Below are 17542 nucleotides of genomic sequence, written 5' to 3'. Positions count from 1 at the left end.
GGGGATGCTCACACTGGCTGGCCCCAAGCTCTTATAGAAGCTGACCACTGTCATCGTCCCTGTTAGAGGTAAAGAATGAGCCTGCAACTCAAGAGGAAGGATATGAATTCCTCTGGCTTGTGGCAGGACTGGAACCTTGGGAGAAATACAAACACCTGGAGGTTCTCTCACTTGTTTAGTAACATGAAGGTCCTGCTCTTTTTGGCTTCTTCCTATTCAGTACCATCTGTGATGTTTTAACCACACAGAATTAGAAAAGGGTCCAAACTTTCAGGGGGGTCTGAACAGCAAAGCTTCTTTGTGCTTCCAGTTATAGAAATTAATGTAATTGAAAGTTCCTGTCTCCTCTCAGCATCCTTGCAGCTGAATCCTGCACAGGCTGCACGGGGATCTCAGCTCATAGCAGTGGTGGCTGCATTAATTTGTCCAGGACTGTGGACAGTAAAACCCAAACTCCTGTTTGGTTTTACTGTCAGCAGTGACAGGATACAAATGAGAAAGGCTTCATCAGCAGTGGATGGAATCCAGAAGTGTGAGGGCTTTCCCAGGCCAGCAAAGTCATGGCTGTGCCGGGCTGATGATGCTCCCTGGGACTGATGGGGAGTTTCACCTGGAGGTCAGGAAATCAGACCCTGATTGAACCACATTTATTTATACACATAGTGTATACCAGGAGTGACTCTGTAGAGGAGCTGCTCATCTTCAGACAATGCCATAGACCAACAGAACAGTGATTTTTAATAAGTTCTTTAAAAGAACCATTACATTTGAAGTGTTAAATTTCACCACAAGACAGTAGCACTTCCAGGCATGGGATGGACAGAGTTGCTTTGACTGAGTGCCAAAGAAATGTAAAGGTCTGAAAGGACATGTGGTCACCACCAGCAGCACTTGCAATGAGATAAAATATTTCTCCTTATGAATCTAAGGGCTCCCCTCCACACAGCACAGAGCAGGGAATAATATGCACAATTCCACAGGGAATTTCACACAAAAGGCAGCATGAAGGACTCTGGTCACCACTGCCCTCACTGGCATAAAGTTACACTAAGCCTGCATCACTCAGTCAAGCACCTGTGGAGTCAGTGGAAAGAAATCAGTGTTTCCAAAAACCACCTTGCCTTTGTGTCTTGGACATTTTTGCCTAGGAAAGGAAGCCCTGCCCTCTGGAGACACCTCTGCCTCTCTTGGTATGCAGGAATGAAAGACAACAGTCTGCAGCTGTTGTCTTCAACATTCCATGTCTAAGGCTGGGTAAACCTCATTCCACTTTTATTTCTACACTGCAATAAAACACCTCTTCCTCATAAGACTTTTCATCAGTTTGAACGTCTATCAAAACCTGGCACCAAGGAACTTCCATTAAACTTGCAACAAGGAGACACAAAACTGGAAAGACTAAGTAAACTAGAAATTATGGAGCCACAGAAACCCTTGGGTTGGATCCAGGATGTGATTTTTTCTCAGGTTTTTTTCATGCTCCCGAGACGATCTGAGCTGAGAACTGATGGATCCTGCACCAGGGAGGGGCTTCTCCTTTGGGAATTGGGACCTGGATTGGAGGTATGGGAAGAGAGGCAGATTGGTAAAAATACCAGATCAGTGGCCATGTAATCATAGTGAATCTATTTTGCTTTAAAATTATTGAATCAAATGCACTTTTTCTGAGACAGAAGGATGTCCACTTGGTCTAGCTGCTCAAAGAAGGCAATTTTCTTCACATCCACTGCATAGAGGGACAAAGCCTCCTTCAGATGGGAAAAACTGGGGATGCAGGTGCAGTTCTGTGGGAGAAAATGGGGAAGGTTCCCTTTTCCCTGCTGTGTCCTCAGCAGAAATTCACAGCAGGTCAGCAGTCAGGCTCAGTCACACTGCCCAGGAAGCAGCAGGGATTTCTCCTACCTGAGAATAAAATCACCCTGGCAAAGTCCAGCAAAGGGGAGATTGTTCCTCAGCCAGTCAGGGATATCCCCAACCAGATGCACACTGTGGGAACAACAACCTGCTTCAAGACAAACTCTTGGACTGAGCCATCTCCAGCCTGGGCAATGTGACTGGTAGGAAGAGCTCCAAAGGTTGTTCTTCCACAAGAAAGAAGCAGACTAGGAAGAGACCTCAGCTAGAAATTATTCAATGGAGACAAAGAAGATCAGATTCTGGAATGGAAGGCAAAGAAATACTGAAGAGGATCAGTATCAGAGAAAGGCAATTTCTCTCACCTTTCATGAGCAGATTGTTTTGTGTTAATTCCCATCTAAGTTTCTGTCCTGCTTGTTATGGCTACAGCTCCCAAGAGAGGAGGAATTAACAAATTCCATTGTTCATTAATAAAATCAGAGTAGAGACTCTCATAACAGTGTTCAGCACATCCCAGCATTCTATCCCAAATAAAAACAAACCAAAATGAAGGTGCCTTTCATTGTACTCGGTTCTGCTTTCACTGCCTGGCTTAGCCCTGAAAAATGAATGTTTTGATATTGATCAGCTTTCATTATCCCAAAAGACAAGAGATAGATCAGAAACCACCCTCAGCACCTTTCCTGACTGTTTCAACCACTCCTGTCCTTCCCTCTGTTTGCAGTACTGCCAGAGCAGCTGAGCTCAGGAGGGAATGGTTGTTGGGGACACAGTGTCCCTGAGCTTCAGGCTCAGCCAGGGCCAGGTCGGTGTCACCAGAGCCAAAAGTGGCACCAAGAAATCCCAAAGGGTTGTCCCAGTCTGCACTTCCCCCTGCACAGCTGCCAGCTGAGGCATCCAAGACCTCTGACAGAGCAACTCTGAGATGTTCTGGATTCCCAGGTGCCTGGAGAGACACTCACATGGCCTCTAATGAGGTGTTTCAGTCTCCTCCACACTCAGAGGTCTCCAAAGGGAAGAGCATCCACATCTCCCAATGGGGCCAAAGGTAAGTGTGGGTTTGCAGGTGGCCATTAAAGGCTCCTGATCCAGATCAGCAAACCCTCAGCCAGGGACTGTCTGCAGACACCCAGCTCCCCATTCCATGCTCCCAAAGGAGAAAACCCCCTTCTCCAGGGGTGGGATGAGTCTGGGCTCTCAGCCATGTCTGCAGCTCAGACATCTGGGGTTCCCTGAGAACAGCAAAGGTGTTGGCTTTGTTGGGGAGTAACTCAGGGACCCGTCTCCGAATTCAGCCCCACTGGCGCTGGGCACCTCAGCTCAGAGAGAGGCATCTCCTGAAGTGGTGTGACCAGCTCAGACCACTGCAGGGCCACAGACACCATGGCCACCACCTTGCCCTGTCTGTGCCATGAGGTCCCTGAAGCACAAAGTACAACAGCTCTAAGCAGAGCTAATACAATGTCAGTCCCTGGTGGACACAGATTTCTTGTACCTCAGGTTCCAGTTGGAGGGGCACAAAGACTCCAAATTTCCCAGGAGAATTAAACATCCCATTATTTGTTACTGCTTCTTACCACTGCTCCCTGATGACCAAGCAGGATGTAGAAACTTTTATCCTGAGTGGGCATAAATAGTATCAATAACATCAATAACATTGCAACATGTAATTTAGCCAAAAGCTGCCTGCTCAGGGTGCTGCCCTGTCACCTAGAGCATGCTGCAAGTGCCACCCAGCAGAGGAAATGGTTCAAAGTGGGCAGATGTGGGTAGTCTCCACCAGCTGCTGAAATCACCACTGCTGCAGCTTCTAGGGTGAAATACTGCAGCTCTGGGGGATGTCACAAGAGATCAGGAAGGAGAAGGGTTCTGTGGAGAACAGGGAGTCCTGGACACCAAGGTAATTCCTCCAGCTCTACCAGACTCCAGAGAGCTGCATTTTGCAAAATGTGAGTGCTGCTCATCGAGAGCAGCCTTTGGGCAGGAGCCACTGGAACACCCTGAACGTCTGAGCCCAGGCCAGAGATGCTGAGCTTGGAAATGTTGATCCAGATATAACATAATGATTACCAAGGCTCAAGTCTCTGAGTGAAGTATGTCTGGAATCTCAGAATCTCTGAGGTTGGAAAAGACCTCTGAGACCATCGGGTCCACCTGTGGCCAATCCTCACCTTGTCACACAGCCCAGAGTGCTCAGTGCCACCTCCAAGGTTCCTTGGGCACCTCTAGTGATGGGGACTCCTCCACCTCCCTGGGCAGCGCCTTCCCATGTTAAACAACCCTTTCTGTGAAGAAATTTTTTATGAAAGAAATGGAATGAGGTCCCTCTCTGCTCACTGAGGCAGGATCATGACTGGGGCTGGTGGAGCAGAATAAACCGCATGAGGAGTTCTAAATAGTGCTCAACCTCCTGATCTGGCAAACAGTGCAGAACTCAGATTTCATCACCAGGACCAACAGCATGGGGTGAGTAAACCCCTGTGTCATGATTTAGTTTATAAGGGAATCATAGAATGGCTTTTCCTGACAAACAGTTCAGTGTTACGCTGCTCAGCAGGCAGTTGGAAGAAAGGGGCTTTGGTCAGAGCTGCTGCTGTAAGAGGGAGGACTCTGAGAGATATCAGTTATCAGCTGTTATCAGTTATCAGCTGTCCCCTGTCTCATACAGCCAAACCCAGTTCAATAAATGGCAGCAATCACATAATCAAGACCAGTTGTGGAAATTAAATAACTTTGTCACCAAATGCAGAGGGACTGCTCAGCACAGACAGTTTGACAGTTATTGCGCACTCAGAATTTTGATACCTGCTGTTGCCACCTGAGAACACTCAGTGACCCATTTTTCTTCTCACACCATCCAGGGAGACCAGATCCACAGCAGAGGATGACTGAGAAGCACCACTCTGGAGCCAGTCCGTGGGCGTTACAGAGTTTTGTATCACAGACAGACCCAGTGGAGCACAGGTCCCACTGCAATCCCTCTCAAAGCAATGGAAATCACCCCATGGATCACCTCAGAAAGCATGAAAAGCATCCAGCCCTTCCCTAGCTCTTGCAGGCTATTGGCAAACCTGCAGACAAGACATCCAACAGATCCCAAAATAGGAGATCTGCAGCACAAAAACTGAACACAGAATTCTCCATGTCACAGAGGCACAAACTGCACCTGGAGAATGACCAGAATGGAAGGACAGAGCCCCAGACTGGGAACTGGCAGCAGCTGTGACCCTGCATGTGGAGGTTAATAATGGGGTACCTACAAGCAAAGCTCTCCTTACTCAGCATTGGGGGAGCCAAGGGAAGATTGAAATCTCTGGGTGGAGAACCCTCCAGACACAACAGCCCTCCATTGCAAGGAGAGCCCAGACATGTTCCTGACCCACCTCAGAAGCCCCTCCCCAACAAGAGCACACTGGGAGCAAGGCCAACAGTGCCCTGCAAGACACTTCTGAGGGCTGTCATCCAAAAGAGTCATTTTTCCAAAAAGGACAACTTTGTATGTCTCCAAAGCTTTAAGGACAACCTCCTCCCCTCTGAGCACAACTCCCGTACCTGGTGCCCCCTGCACCAGCCCAGCTCTGCAGAGCTTCAGGCAGAGCAGGGGCTGTGCCACAGCCACATCAGATTCAACCAGGGGACACAGCCCCAGCTGAGCCCACAGCTTGAAGCTCAACCTGGAGCCCAGCTTGGAACCTGAGGTTTCCACAGCAGAACCAGTTCTGCCAGATGAGCCGTGCCCCAAGCCAGGAGTGTGTAAATGGAGCCACTCCCTAACCAAGGGCAATCAGAGCTGGAGAGGATCCCTCTCAAAACAGCAGCTCTCCTCTCAGAAAATGCCATCATTCTCCAAGTGACCTCTCCAAAGCCATGACCAAGCCCCTGACCATGGCTGTGGCCAGAGCCTGCCAGGACTTTTGGCTCCAAACCTGTGTCCTCCCTAGGAGAAGGCAGCTGCAGCCTTGAGTTCAGGCATTCTGCCATCCTTCCCACTACACTTTTCTGCTCTTCAGTGAGAATTGCATAGAACAGATCACTTCCAGTTTGTGTAACATCTCTGGATCCTGTTCCAGAGGATTTACAGAGCTGCTGACAGCAGCAAGACAAGGCCACCAGTGCTCTGGGCTGGCCAGGGCTAATTTGGCATGTGTCAAACATGGAGTAACTGGGCACACAGGCAGCCAAGGGCTCATGATAACATTCTAATGGGGCAGTGATGTTTCTTGGCATCCATGCTCTGGGACATACCCTCCTACTCAATCCCAAAGGAGGGAGGCTTAGCCAGAGTAACCTGGGACATTCAGATGTGGAAAAGGGCACAGTGTGGCTTATGCTCCTGAAAGGGAAGGGGATTTTCTCAGCATCTCCATCATTCCTTGGGGCAACAACTCTACAGTTTCAGACCTTCGCTGGGAGTTCTGACAAAGTCTATGAGCCCTGATAAACAGTCTCACACACATCCTGCAGTGGGAAATTTCTCCTTGGGACCAGGGACCACCAGGAATGAGTTTGGGAGCTTTTACTGTTTGTGTGACAAAATTCCCCGTCAGGGAGTTGTGAGAGCTTCTGGGCTGGTGCAGAGCAAGTCCTGTGTGATGGTGATGCAGCACAGGAACTGCAGTAGCCCTGGGAACTCTTGTGGAAGCTGCAGCCCCTCCTTCTCCAGCTCTCACTGCAATGTTTTGCAGTTCAAAACATGCAAACCATGGTCTTCCAAGGCTTTCAAGACTATGGTTTGTGCAGACCAAGTCTCTCCCAAGACTGCAACAGAACATGGTTGGTGCTCCAGAGCTGGAGGTAGCACAGGGCATTGGGGCAGTGCTCAGTCACCACCCAAACCAGGTGATTGCCAGTGGGAACTCTGCTGCATTCACAGGTACAGCCTTGGGAGGGTCTGAGGTCACAGCTGTGATTTACACACCCTGTGCTTGTAGGCAACATCTACAAGAAGAGATCTGATGCTCAAACATGATGGACTATCCTCCACCCTTCTATATTTCCTATCCAAATGGGACTGGATGCTCTGGACAGGAAAGAATTGAACAGCTTCCACTGGCTCCTCTTTCCTGGTTAGTCAGATTATTCCAATTAGGATATTTATTTCAATTTATGACTCAGTTTTTTTCTGGAACCAAAATCAGACCTTTTGGGCAAATGAAGCAGAGGCTGGGTGGAGAGAAGAGAGGGAAACATCACTGCTTAGGTGGAGAGAAGAGAGGGAAACATCACTGCTTAGCAGGCTCTCAGCTCTGCTCTGAGTCAGACCCTCAGGAGCTGACTCCTTCCAAGACAGGTTTTTTTTTGGGTAAGTTTTCTGGCAGGCTGAAGCGCCAGGACAGCCAGGACAGACACCATGACTGCACACCAGGCCTTCTGCTCTTCACCTCCCCATCCTCCTATCATTGTGGGTTAATGCCACCACAGACACTGAGGGATTGTGTTGCCCAATATCACAGAGCTACAGCAGTGCAATGATATCTGCACTGAGCCAGTCCTATCAGTTCCCCTCCACAGCCCAGGAAATGCAATAAAGCTCTGAAGAGTGACTCATCTGACCCACTTTGCTGCAGGATGCGCTGGTGAGGGCTCTGCAGCAGCTCAGGTGCCCGGCTCTAGTGGGCAGAGCTCCCAGCACTGCCCAGGCTCCCTCAGGGTCAGAGTGTGAAATACAAAGCTGTGTTTCGTGTCAGGTACATACAGGCAACGTGTGTATTTGTGATTGTGATATGTGTGGAGACTGACCATGGGACAGTTGCGAATTCTAATAATAACTGAGGAAAGTAAAGCATGGAAAAAGGCCTTTGAACCCATCTTTTGTTTGCAATTAACCTTTGTTGATTTAGGAGCATTGGAATTAAAGCGTTAAGGATGTTGCTTTTTGCTTGTAGTTAATCCTTAAAGAGCTCTGCAATAATAACCTTTTGAAGTATAATTTTAGACTATTGCTTGTATCCTTTAAACTATAGCTCTGGAATATATATAAAGGAAACGTGCTTATCTCACGCCTTAATAAAGCAGAGAAAAACAGCTTGAGAAAGGAAGATGAACATCCACTCAAGGATTAATAGTTTTGACCAAGGGAAGCTGGACATCACTGCTATGAGATTTATAGTCCTTGCAATTAAAAGGTGGATCCACATCTGGAGAGCTGGACCTCACCACATGGGATTCTTCTTCCTTCTTTTGGAAACTGGACCAGCACCATCTGGGATGCTCCTTTTGGGATACATCCTGAGAAAAACTAAATCACAATAGTGTATAGAATTGTGATGTAAAAATTGGGAATAGAAACTGCTGATGAGTAAAAATTGGAATAGAAACTGCTGAGAAAGCTGATGAGTACCCCTATAAATACCTGTAAGCCTCAACTATCGGTGTGCTGTTGGAGGGAAAACTTCCCCCACTGTACCCAGTGCTGTATTGCTCATACTTTACCATATTAATTAATAAATTGATTGCTGCTTGAATATTGGCCTAGTCAAGCTTCTTATTTGTAACAGGAGCACTTACTTGGAGCTGGACTGGGCCTGTCCATAGACCCCGTCCTGCTTGCAGCTCATCACGGGCTGGGCATAGACCACGTCAGGCTTGTTGCTCGAGGGGCAGGACAGGGCCCGTGCTGGCACCTTTTTGCTGGTCCTGCTGGTTCCCTGCTGGGTGCTGCAGCTGCTGTAGATGCTCTGGCGGTTGAGGGTGGCCTTGTGCTCGGCGCGGCCGCCGCCATGGGCCTTGCGCAGGGTGCCGCGGGGCGGCTCGCAGTAGAGGTCGGGCTCGCTGCGGCTGCTCTTGATGTTCTGCACGAAGCAGTAGTCGCTGCCGGCCCGGGGGCTGCACAGCGCCTTGCTGTGGGCCCGGCTGGCCCAGCCCTCCATCTGGCTGTAGGAGCTGTAGCGCCGGCTCTCCACGTCCCGCTTCAGCGTCCCGTTGTAGAGCTATTGGGAAAAATGCATGCATTTAGGGATTGGCTTTTCGCAAATATTAAAATGAATAGTATATGTGTTGTGTTAGAAAGTAATGCTGTATTAATTCTCTTAAGTACTGTGTTAAATATAGTTTTAGTTATAAAAAATGTTAAAATAGAAGCTATGCTATGTAGGATGCTTTTTTTAAAGAAAGGACTCACAGCGAGATAGCAGCCACAGGACACCTAAATCTTCAGAGAAAAAGAATTTATTGCTCTCTTATCAGAAGAAATGAACTTCTTCCTGCCTCAAAGGTGCTGTTAGGATTCGGAGGAAGAAGTTGATGATGACCAGACAGAATCCTGTATTTGAATGGAATTTATGCATCATGTATGAAGTGTATGAATATGCAACAAGCTATTGCTTTTAAGGGTTAATCCTTTGTTAACGGGTGTCCTTTTTTGGGCTTGTGCTGCCCAGAAAAAGGTACCCAGACATCCATAACTCTTTGTATTTATTGTCTCATATTATCCTAATTCGTCCAAATTGTTATTACGCTAATTGTATTAATATTTTTTATAACCATTTTATTACTATTAAACTTTTAAAATTTTAAAAACAAGTGATTGGCGTTTTTCACAGCTGCCAAACACAAACACGGCGTTAGGGCTGAGCTGGGCACAGCCAGGCCCCCCTGGCTGCCTGCTACCGCTTTCCTGGGCCTCCCAAGTGTTTTTGTGCCCAAAATTGATGGGAGGTTTGTCGGAATCCAGGACATCCCTCTGGCTGCCCTGGATGGCTCGAGCCTCTGTCAGGAGGCTCAGAGACCTTGGCACAGAGCCCAAGACCCCTGTGCCTTTGATTTTGACCCACAGAAAATATTACCAACCTTACATGAGGAATTACAAGCCACAAAAGTTTAAGTAGAATGATAGCTTGTCACAGGGTGAAAAGTAGAATTTTGGGGTTTTTAGAATGGGGCTTGGGGTGCCAAGATGGAGGAATTTGGGTGTGCCTTGTCCTTCTTTCTCCTTCTTCCTAGCCTCCATCTTCTGGGTGATGGTGGCACTTTTGGATTGGATTAGAGTAGGAACACACTGTCTAACATAGGTGATAGCTATTGGAAAATAATTGTAAATAAAGTACAGGTAGTTTTTAGTATAAAAACATAACCCCGCCCTGAAGGAGGGCAGCGTGCCACTGACTGACCTGCTGAACAGACCTCAGCAGGCCAGGAAAGAATGTTATAGGTAACAGAAAACAAACAACCTTGAAAACCAGAACAGAAGAATCCTGACTCCTTCTTTGGTTGCCAGGCTGGGAAAAGAGACTCTGACACATCTTGGGGTTGGCCAGGACCACAGAGACCCCCGAGAGAGGTTATCCAACCTGCAGCCCTTACAAAGGAGCCAAACCCCACCTGGGTGTCAGGGACACTGAGGGATCAGGATGTGGCATCCAGGAGCTTTAATTAGAACTGAAAGCTGTAATGTGACCCTGGCAATAAAGAAAGTGCTTTATTCCCAACACACAGGGTCTAACCCACACTGTAACTACAGGACCTCATTGCATATCTCTCACCATCATGGAGCTTGATGCCCCATTCTGACCTTCCAGCAGTCCCTGCACTTATTTTTAATTTCCTTATGCTCCTTTCTTCTCCATCCCATCTATTAGAAAGAGAGTAAAGGGAGTGAAAAATGAGTAAGAAGGGATTCTTGAATCTTGTTTCTTGTGCCAAGAAACAAGTGGAGACAATGAATATCAGCTTATGAGTTACAAGGCGTGTAGTATCTGCTCAGATAATGGGATGCTCTAGGAACAATGGGGAATATGCAATAAAAACTGAGATGACTAAGAAAGGAAATAAAAAAGAAAGGATAAAAGATGATGGCAAAATAAACCATCGACAATTAGCAAAACAAAAAGATGGCTTTAGCTGCCCTGCTGTCAGTTCAAAATGCCTTCATCAGAAGTCCTCCAGATTTGCATCAAGTTTGCCACACCAGGATTGAATTCAATCTTCTGCAATGTTAAATCTTTGGGATGTCAGTGCTGGCTTGTGGGAGCCTGCAGGGTTATGTCCAAATGAGAGACAACTCATTCAGGTGTGTGCTCCAGAAAGGAAAAGAAACTGTTCTAGGGCTGTTTGCCCCTTGATGCTGAGTTTGTGCTCTGCATCCCCTCAGCAGTCTGGCAAGGAGATCTCCAAGACATACAGCAAACAGGGATAAAAAGAACTAAGGAATAAAACTGCCTTCCCCATCTCCCTTTGATTATCCTGGGAAAGCTCCTCCATGGTCTCCTGTTGGATCAAAGTGGTTTTTTCTCATCCAACTCTAAGCAGTGGCACTTTGGGTGCTGCTTTCTGCAAAGGCCACCCAAGGGTCCCTTTGGCTGGGAGAGAAAAGTCAACACTGGCTCCTAATCATTTCCTTGGAATTGTGAAAAGCCTGTGTCTGGTGTAATAGTTCATGCCACTGAAAAAAAAATTTCCATATTTCCTAACCTAGAAACACTCTGTGATGGGGAAATGGGAATCCTCTGCTGGCTCACCCTGGAGTCCCTCAGCTCTGCCCTAACTCCATCCCAGCCCCCGCACACTCAGCATCATTCCTGCCTCCAACACTCTGCAGAATTGTCATTATGTTAATTAATTAAGCCAAATATTTCCATTAACAAACTGATCTTCAGGAATGCAGGGAACCCTCTCAGCTGTGTCCCAGAGAGCTGCAGAGGTAATGGCTGAAACCCTTCCCTGGCACCACCTGGGTGGGACTAAGCCCTTTAGTCCAGCTCTGCTGATGCCCAGATCACTGTTATTTGAGTAGTTTTCAGATTTTCAGATGTGCATCTAAACAGGTGAAGTGCTGCAAGGGGACAAAAGGGGAGCAGCTTCTCTCTGTGCCTTCTCCAGGGGACATAGAACAAACCAGGTGCTGAGTGGGGTAGGGGCAGGTTTGGAGCCTCCTGCAGAGCTCCTGGGGTTGGGAAGCACAGGTTGCAGGTGGAAAGAAGAGCCGGGGGAGGCACATCACAGTAGAATGTGATGAGTCTTGGGGGCTCTCTGGCGGTGGGACAAGCCCTCTGCTGCCCAGGATAAAATCCAGAATCACCACATACACAGGCTCTCTGCATCCCATTGCTTGGGATGCAGCACACGCACAGAGACAGTGAAGTGACCTTCCACGAAGTCATGATCTACCATATATTTCCTTCTGAGGTGATGTCATCCTCATTTCAATTTATTTTCCTGGGTTCAGAAACCCTGGGGACAGTGAGGGATGGACAGGGCTGCAGTGGGAAGGTGCAGGGTGGACTTTTTGCTCAGTGGAGCCGCTGGCAGCAGCCACAGGACAGAGAGCAGCTTGTCAGATGTGAGCCCTGCTGGTTTTCTTTATGAGTCAGTTTAAGCTGGGATTATTCTGTAGGGCTGTCAGAAGCTTGGCAGAGCTGTGGAGCCCCTGGGCATCTGCTGAAATCGACTCAGGAAGCCTGGAAGAGGAACTCGTTGTTTATCTAAAGCTGGGATTTGCTCTGCAGTGCACTCACTGAGGGGAGGGGGGAGTCTCTGTTTACTGGGACAGAATCACGGGTTCTCGATTACCTGCTGGGCTTTACAGGGGCCATAGCACTGTCCTCCTCCTTGGCAGCCCCAAGATGGGTGAAGCTGTTTGCAAAGACACCTTTCTGCAACACACGAGCCCTGGCTGCAAGTCCGAGCAGGTCCCAGCAGGGCGGGGGAGCCTTTTGCAAACTCATGGGAAAATCGTTCCCGTGTGATGTGAAGCTCATTACCAAAGGCAGTCCAGGACTTTTATTGCTGATTCTACCAGATGCTTGGCTGAGCCCATTTTAATCTCTTTCAAGTGGCACGGACCTAATTGGTATCTCAGAATTCCTTTTTGCAGCAGGAGCCTGATCCAACGGCTCCAGATCGATGAGGATTCTCCTGCCAGCTCCAACGGACCTCAGACCTCGAGCCTATGAATCCCTGCATGACTGGGGCTGACCTGATCCCTCCCTGGTCCTGGCAAAGCTTCTCCACACTAAAACCCAAATCCCTGTGTTGAATTCTGACCCAGCTAAGTCAGGGACTGTCACTTTTAGCACTGGAGCAAATGTGGCCAAGGGAATGGAATTCCCTGCAGCCATCAGTGAGACAGGACACCCAGAGAGGAAGAAGGGAAGCACTCTGTGTCTGCAGAGATGCCATCTCTGAGGGGAAAGGTGTCACACAGTCTGTGGTTTTAAGAGCCACCTGACAAGAGCTCCCAACTTCTGCTGATGCCACTCTGGGTGCAGGGAGCTCTGCCTGTGCAGAAGAGCAGCAGTGAAAGAATCAATCTCTGGCCTTCAGATCTCATCAGTGCCCAGATTTCCCAACACTGTGAATTGCAACTGCCCACTGCCCACGGGTGTGTGCATGGTGTGCCATTCACACCTCTCCCCTTTAGGAGTCTGGGGAAATGCTGGGAAAGACCAGGAAGTCCCTCACAGTGGGGTGGAGACAGAAGGCAGTGATTCCCTCTGCACTGCAGGATCTGGGAAGCATTTTGAAGGGTTCAGGCTGTCACTGAGGCTTCTCCCCACAGGAGCTGAGAAGTTGGGACAGCTTGGAAGGTGTCCCTTTCCATCACACAACTCCTTGGATTGCCAAGGAGCAGCCCAGAAAAGTCATCCATGTCCTAGGCTCATCCCCCAGTGTGGGCTGCAGGGAGGGAGAGGATTCTCCCATCTACTCTGCTCTTCTGACACCCCACCTGGAATACTCTGCACAGTTCTGGTGCTCCCATCATGAGGACATGGAACTGTTGAAGCAAGTCCAGAGGACCCCACCAAGCTGATAAGGGGACTGGAGCAATCCTCCATTGGAGACAGGCTGGGACAGCTGGGAAAGTTCAGTGTGGAGAAAAGAAGGTTGTGTGGAGACCTCACAGCACCTTCCAGGATCTGAAGGGGCTACAGGGAAGGTAGAGAGGGATGTTTCATCAGTAACTGGAGTGACAAGACAAGGGGAAAGGCTTCAAACTGCCAGAGGGCGTTAGATGGGATTTTGGGGAGAAATTCTTCCCTGTGAAGGTGGGGAGGCCCTGGCACAGGCTGCCCAGAGAAGCTGTGGCTGCCCCATCCCTGGAAGTGCCCAAGGCCAGGTTGGATAGGGCTTGGAGCAACCTGGGATACTGGAAAGTGTCTCTGCCGATGGCAGAGGGTGCAATGAGATGATTTTGAGGGTCCCTTCCAACCCAAACCCTTCTGTGACCCTGTGATTCTGATTCCAGCCATTCCATCAGTCCCTGGCAGTCCCTGTCTTTAGGCTTTAGGATGCAGGAGGATGCTCAGGTGCAGCCAGGCCACCTGACATTCTGAATTTTAGTGTGAACTTCTCCTCCCCACTGTGAAATGAGTGTGTCTGAGTGAGGCCAGGCCTTGGGAGCTGTTCATTCACAGCTCCATTCACAGTCAGACAGGGAAAGCAAGAGGAAGGAAAGACACTGGAGATGAGCACCAGTGGCACTGCTGCTCCTGTCAGGCCCAGGAAGTGCTTCCCTCCCCTGGCAGCAGCACAGACCTGCCTTCAGAGTAATGAGCATTTGTGGATCTCCAGTTCTCAGCCTGCAGTATGTTCTTGGAACAACAACTGGAATATCCAACACGAGATTCTATTTACACAGGTAAATAAACATCTTTAACTTCTTATTTCAGCTGGAATAAAAGTGGTTCTAGAGAGGAAGTCAAAATGGCATTTCCCCAGCCATCAGCCATGAGTTCTTTTCTGTTTTTTTTTCTTCCATAAACCCTTTTGCTTGGCAGGAAAAGTCTCTGTCCTCCCCCTAGTTTCCAGAGAAGCAGAAGCATAGAGCAAGGTGCATCAGCCCAGGAATGGCACCCGGATCCAGCTCTGCCTTCCCACGTCAGAGCCCTCCCAGAGAACTGGGTGGTTCTGATTCTGCATCTGAGGACGCCATCAGTTCATTACCTGCCTGGATTTTTTTCCCTTGCAATTTGTTTGTTTCTAGAGCTGCAGACAGAGAAGTGAGGGCTCCGTATAAACACGTCAGGAGCAGGTTTCTCCCAGGCTGGAGGGCAAAGCACAGGAGATGCAACCCGAGCAGGTCCCACCCTGAGTGCTGGGTGGGGAGAGCTCCTCACGCTCCTTGCGAAACCCTCTGAGTGCTGCTCCCTCCATGGCAGGGAGAAAAATTGCAAAACCAGCAAATACATTGTTTATCTATTTCTGAAATGCTCCTTCCCACCTCTCCCAGGAGCTGCCTTTCCCTATGATTTTTCATCTCTTTTTTCTCATTGAGCTGAGATTTAGGTCCTGCTGGTTCCATTTGTTCTGGCCAAGGAAGGCAGTGTCCAACTTGCTGTTCCAAAGCCTAAAGCCTCACGCAAACCTCCCAGGGACACCAGGCTCTGACCAAGCAATGATGTGCAGTGACTCTAAATCTTTGTTTTCTCTGGCAAGATTATCCAAACCACTCTCTTTTAGGGTTCTTTTAAGCTTGGATGCATTGTCACAACAGACAACAAACTTTGACCTAAAATCCTTATGGAACAAAGCTCCCACTGACAATGAGAGGTTTTGTCCAAAGAGGCAAAGGCAGGCAGGGACAACAGTGACCACCTCTTGTTCAGGTAATGCTCTTCAGAGAGAAAGCTCTGACACTTTGTCCCACAGAGGAGTTTTGGTTAAAAATATTCCTACAGTCTCCAGTGCAGAGGGATCACCGGTGTGTGTTTCTCATTACTGCCATAACAGATGTAATTACTACAGATAATTGCTTTAATCCAGTACCACCAGACCAGCCAAATATTCCTTGGTCTGGGACCATGGCTGGTCCTAGAACCATTGTTAAAGTAACAGCTGGGTCTCCCCTGGAAGAGAGAAACTGAGGGGCTGGAGCTTGTCCGGGTAAGGGAAGGGAGCTATGGAAGGGTCTGGAGCACCAGGAGTGGCTGAGGGAGCTGGGAAAGGGGCTCAGCCTGGAGAAAAGGAGGCTCAGGGGGGCCCTTCTGGCTCTGCACAACTCCTGACAGGAGGGGACAGCATGGGGGGTTTGGGCTATGCTCCCAGGGATCAGGGACAGGACAAGAGGAAATGGCATCAAACTGTGCCAGGGGAGTTTCAGGTGGGACATCAGGAGGAATTTCTCCATGGAAATGGTTGTTAAACATTGGAATGATCAGCCCAGGGCAGCAGTGTGGTCACTGTCCCTGGAGGTGTTCAGGAAATGACTGGACCCTGCACTCAGTGGTGATGGGTCAAAGGTTGGACTGGATGATCTCAGAGGTCTTGTCCAACCTCAGTGATCCTGTGATCCTGTGAAAGCCCCAGTTCAGCTCTGTGGGGATAAGGATCTGCTGGAGACAGGACACATCTGAGACTCCCTCCCCAACACATCCAGGGTTTGTTTGCCCTCGCTGGGGGCAGTGCTGGGGGGACACACTGGACACATCCACATCATGTGGGGGATTTCCTTCTTGTGGAAGCAGCAGCATGGAGAGCCAGGTAGGCTCTGTACCTTGTCCTGGTCCTGCCTCATCCTGGTCATGCTGTGGGGACTGGGAATGCCCAAACTCCCTGTCAGCAATGGACCTGCCAACCCAGCAGACCCAGGCAAGGGCTGGGTGGGAACTGAGCCTCAGAGGTCTTTGCTGGTGGAACCCCACGTGCTGCCCTCCATGTGTTTAGGATTTGGTTGTGCCTCTCCAAAGCTGTACCTGCAGTTGGGGTGAGCACCAAGGTCCCTGCAACCCATGGACCCATGTGGCTGTGGCTTTGCAACACTGCTGGAGAGACTCCATTTCTGGGGTAAACTGAGCTGTCAGAGACGAGGGTGTGGCTCATGCTGAGGCTTCTGCCATGACTGCACTGCTCCAGGGGCTCAGTTCAGCTTCCTTAACCCTCCCCGGGGTTTGTCTGTGTAAATCATGGTCACCACTGACCCTCCTGTGGGACCTGAGGTGTTGCTCACACCAGGACACAGTTCCTGAGGCTGGAGGGCTTTGGGAACTGCTGGCCACTCTCAGCTCACAGTGGAGTAGGGTGACAAATGTTTCTAAGGCTCCACAGCACCTGGGTTGAGGTATCACCCTGACACAGAGGGGTTTGCAGGCACGGATCCTCCCATTACTGCATCCCAGTGTGGGATCTGAGCAAAGGAATTCCCAAAGGAATTCCCATCCTTGAAAGCTGTGCCAGCCCCTGACACGAGGCAAGGAAATGCTGCAGCCAGGAGCAAACCCACTGCCCTCCAAGTGCCTCCTGGAGAGGCCCCACTGGCTCAGCGCTCCTTGCACTGGCAGTGAGAAGGTGCTCACTGAGGACAGCGGTGCTGCAAATGAGGCAGCCCACAAGGGGAATTAACAGAAAAGAATGTAATTTGTAATAATGGGTGAATTGAAGAGTTTAATCCAAAGTGTTAGAAACAAAGAATTATGGAATCATTAAATTAGAAAAGCCCTCTAAGATCAAAGAGTCCAATCATTAACGCAACACTGCCACATTCACCCTAAACCATGTCCTCAAGAGCCACATCCACAAGTTGCTGAACACTACTAGGGCTGGGGACTCCACCACTGGCCTGGGCAGCCTGCTCCAAACTGACTGATCCAGAAAGAGCTCTGTCTCCAGATCTATCATTTCTCTTACTCTAATATTTGAACATCAGTCTCACAAGATTGGGAAGAAAACACAGAAGTGAAAAGTTTGACATTTCCAGGAAGACACAAAACAACACAAAAGGAGGAAGTTGGGGATAGCAGCTTTTAAGAGCTGT

The 17542-nt window shown here is 49.1% G+C and overlaps 1 protein-coding gene across 1 annotated transcript in view; it reads right to left on the bottom strand.

The window, feature by feature from the left end:
- The window catches only part of PKP1 (plakophilin 1), a 46496-nt gene that overhangs the window by 17784 nt on the left and 11170 nt on the right, over nt 1-17542 (bottom strand). Inside the window, exon 3 of the mRNA XM_036398479.1 lies at nt 8365-8786. Coding sequence (XP_036254372.1) covers nt 8365-8786 — 422 coding nt within the window. The remainder of the gene's footprint in view (nt 1-8364; nt 8787-17542) is intronic.

Source organism: Molothrus ater, chromosome 25 (assembly GCF_012460135.2).
Source record: "Molothrus ater isolate BHLD 08-10-18 breed brown headed cowbird chromosome 25, BPBGC_Mater_1.1, whole genome shotgun sequence".
Taxonomy (NCBI): domain Eukaryota; kingdom Metazoa; phylum Chordata; class Aves; order Passeriformes; family Icteridae; genus Molothrus; species Molothrus ater.
Note: the sequence above shows the minus strand (reverse complement) of the source record. Positions and strands in the feature narration are given on the sequence as shown.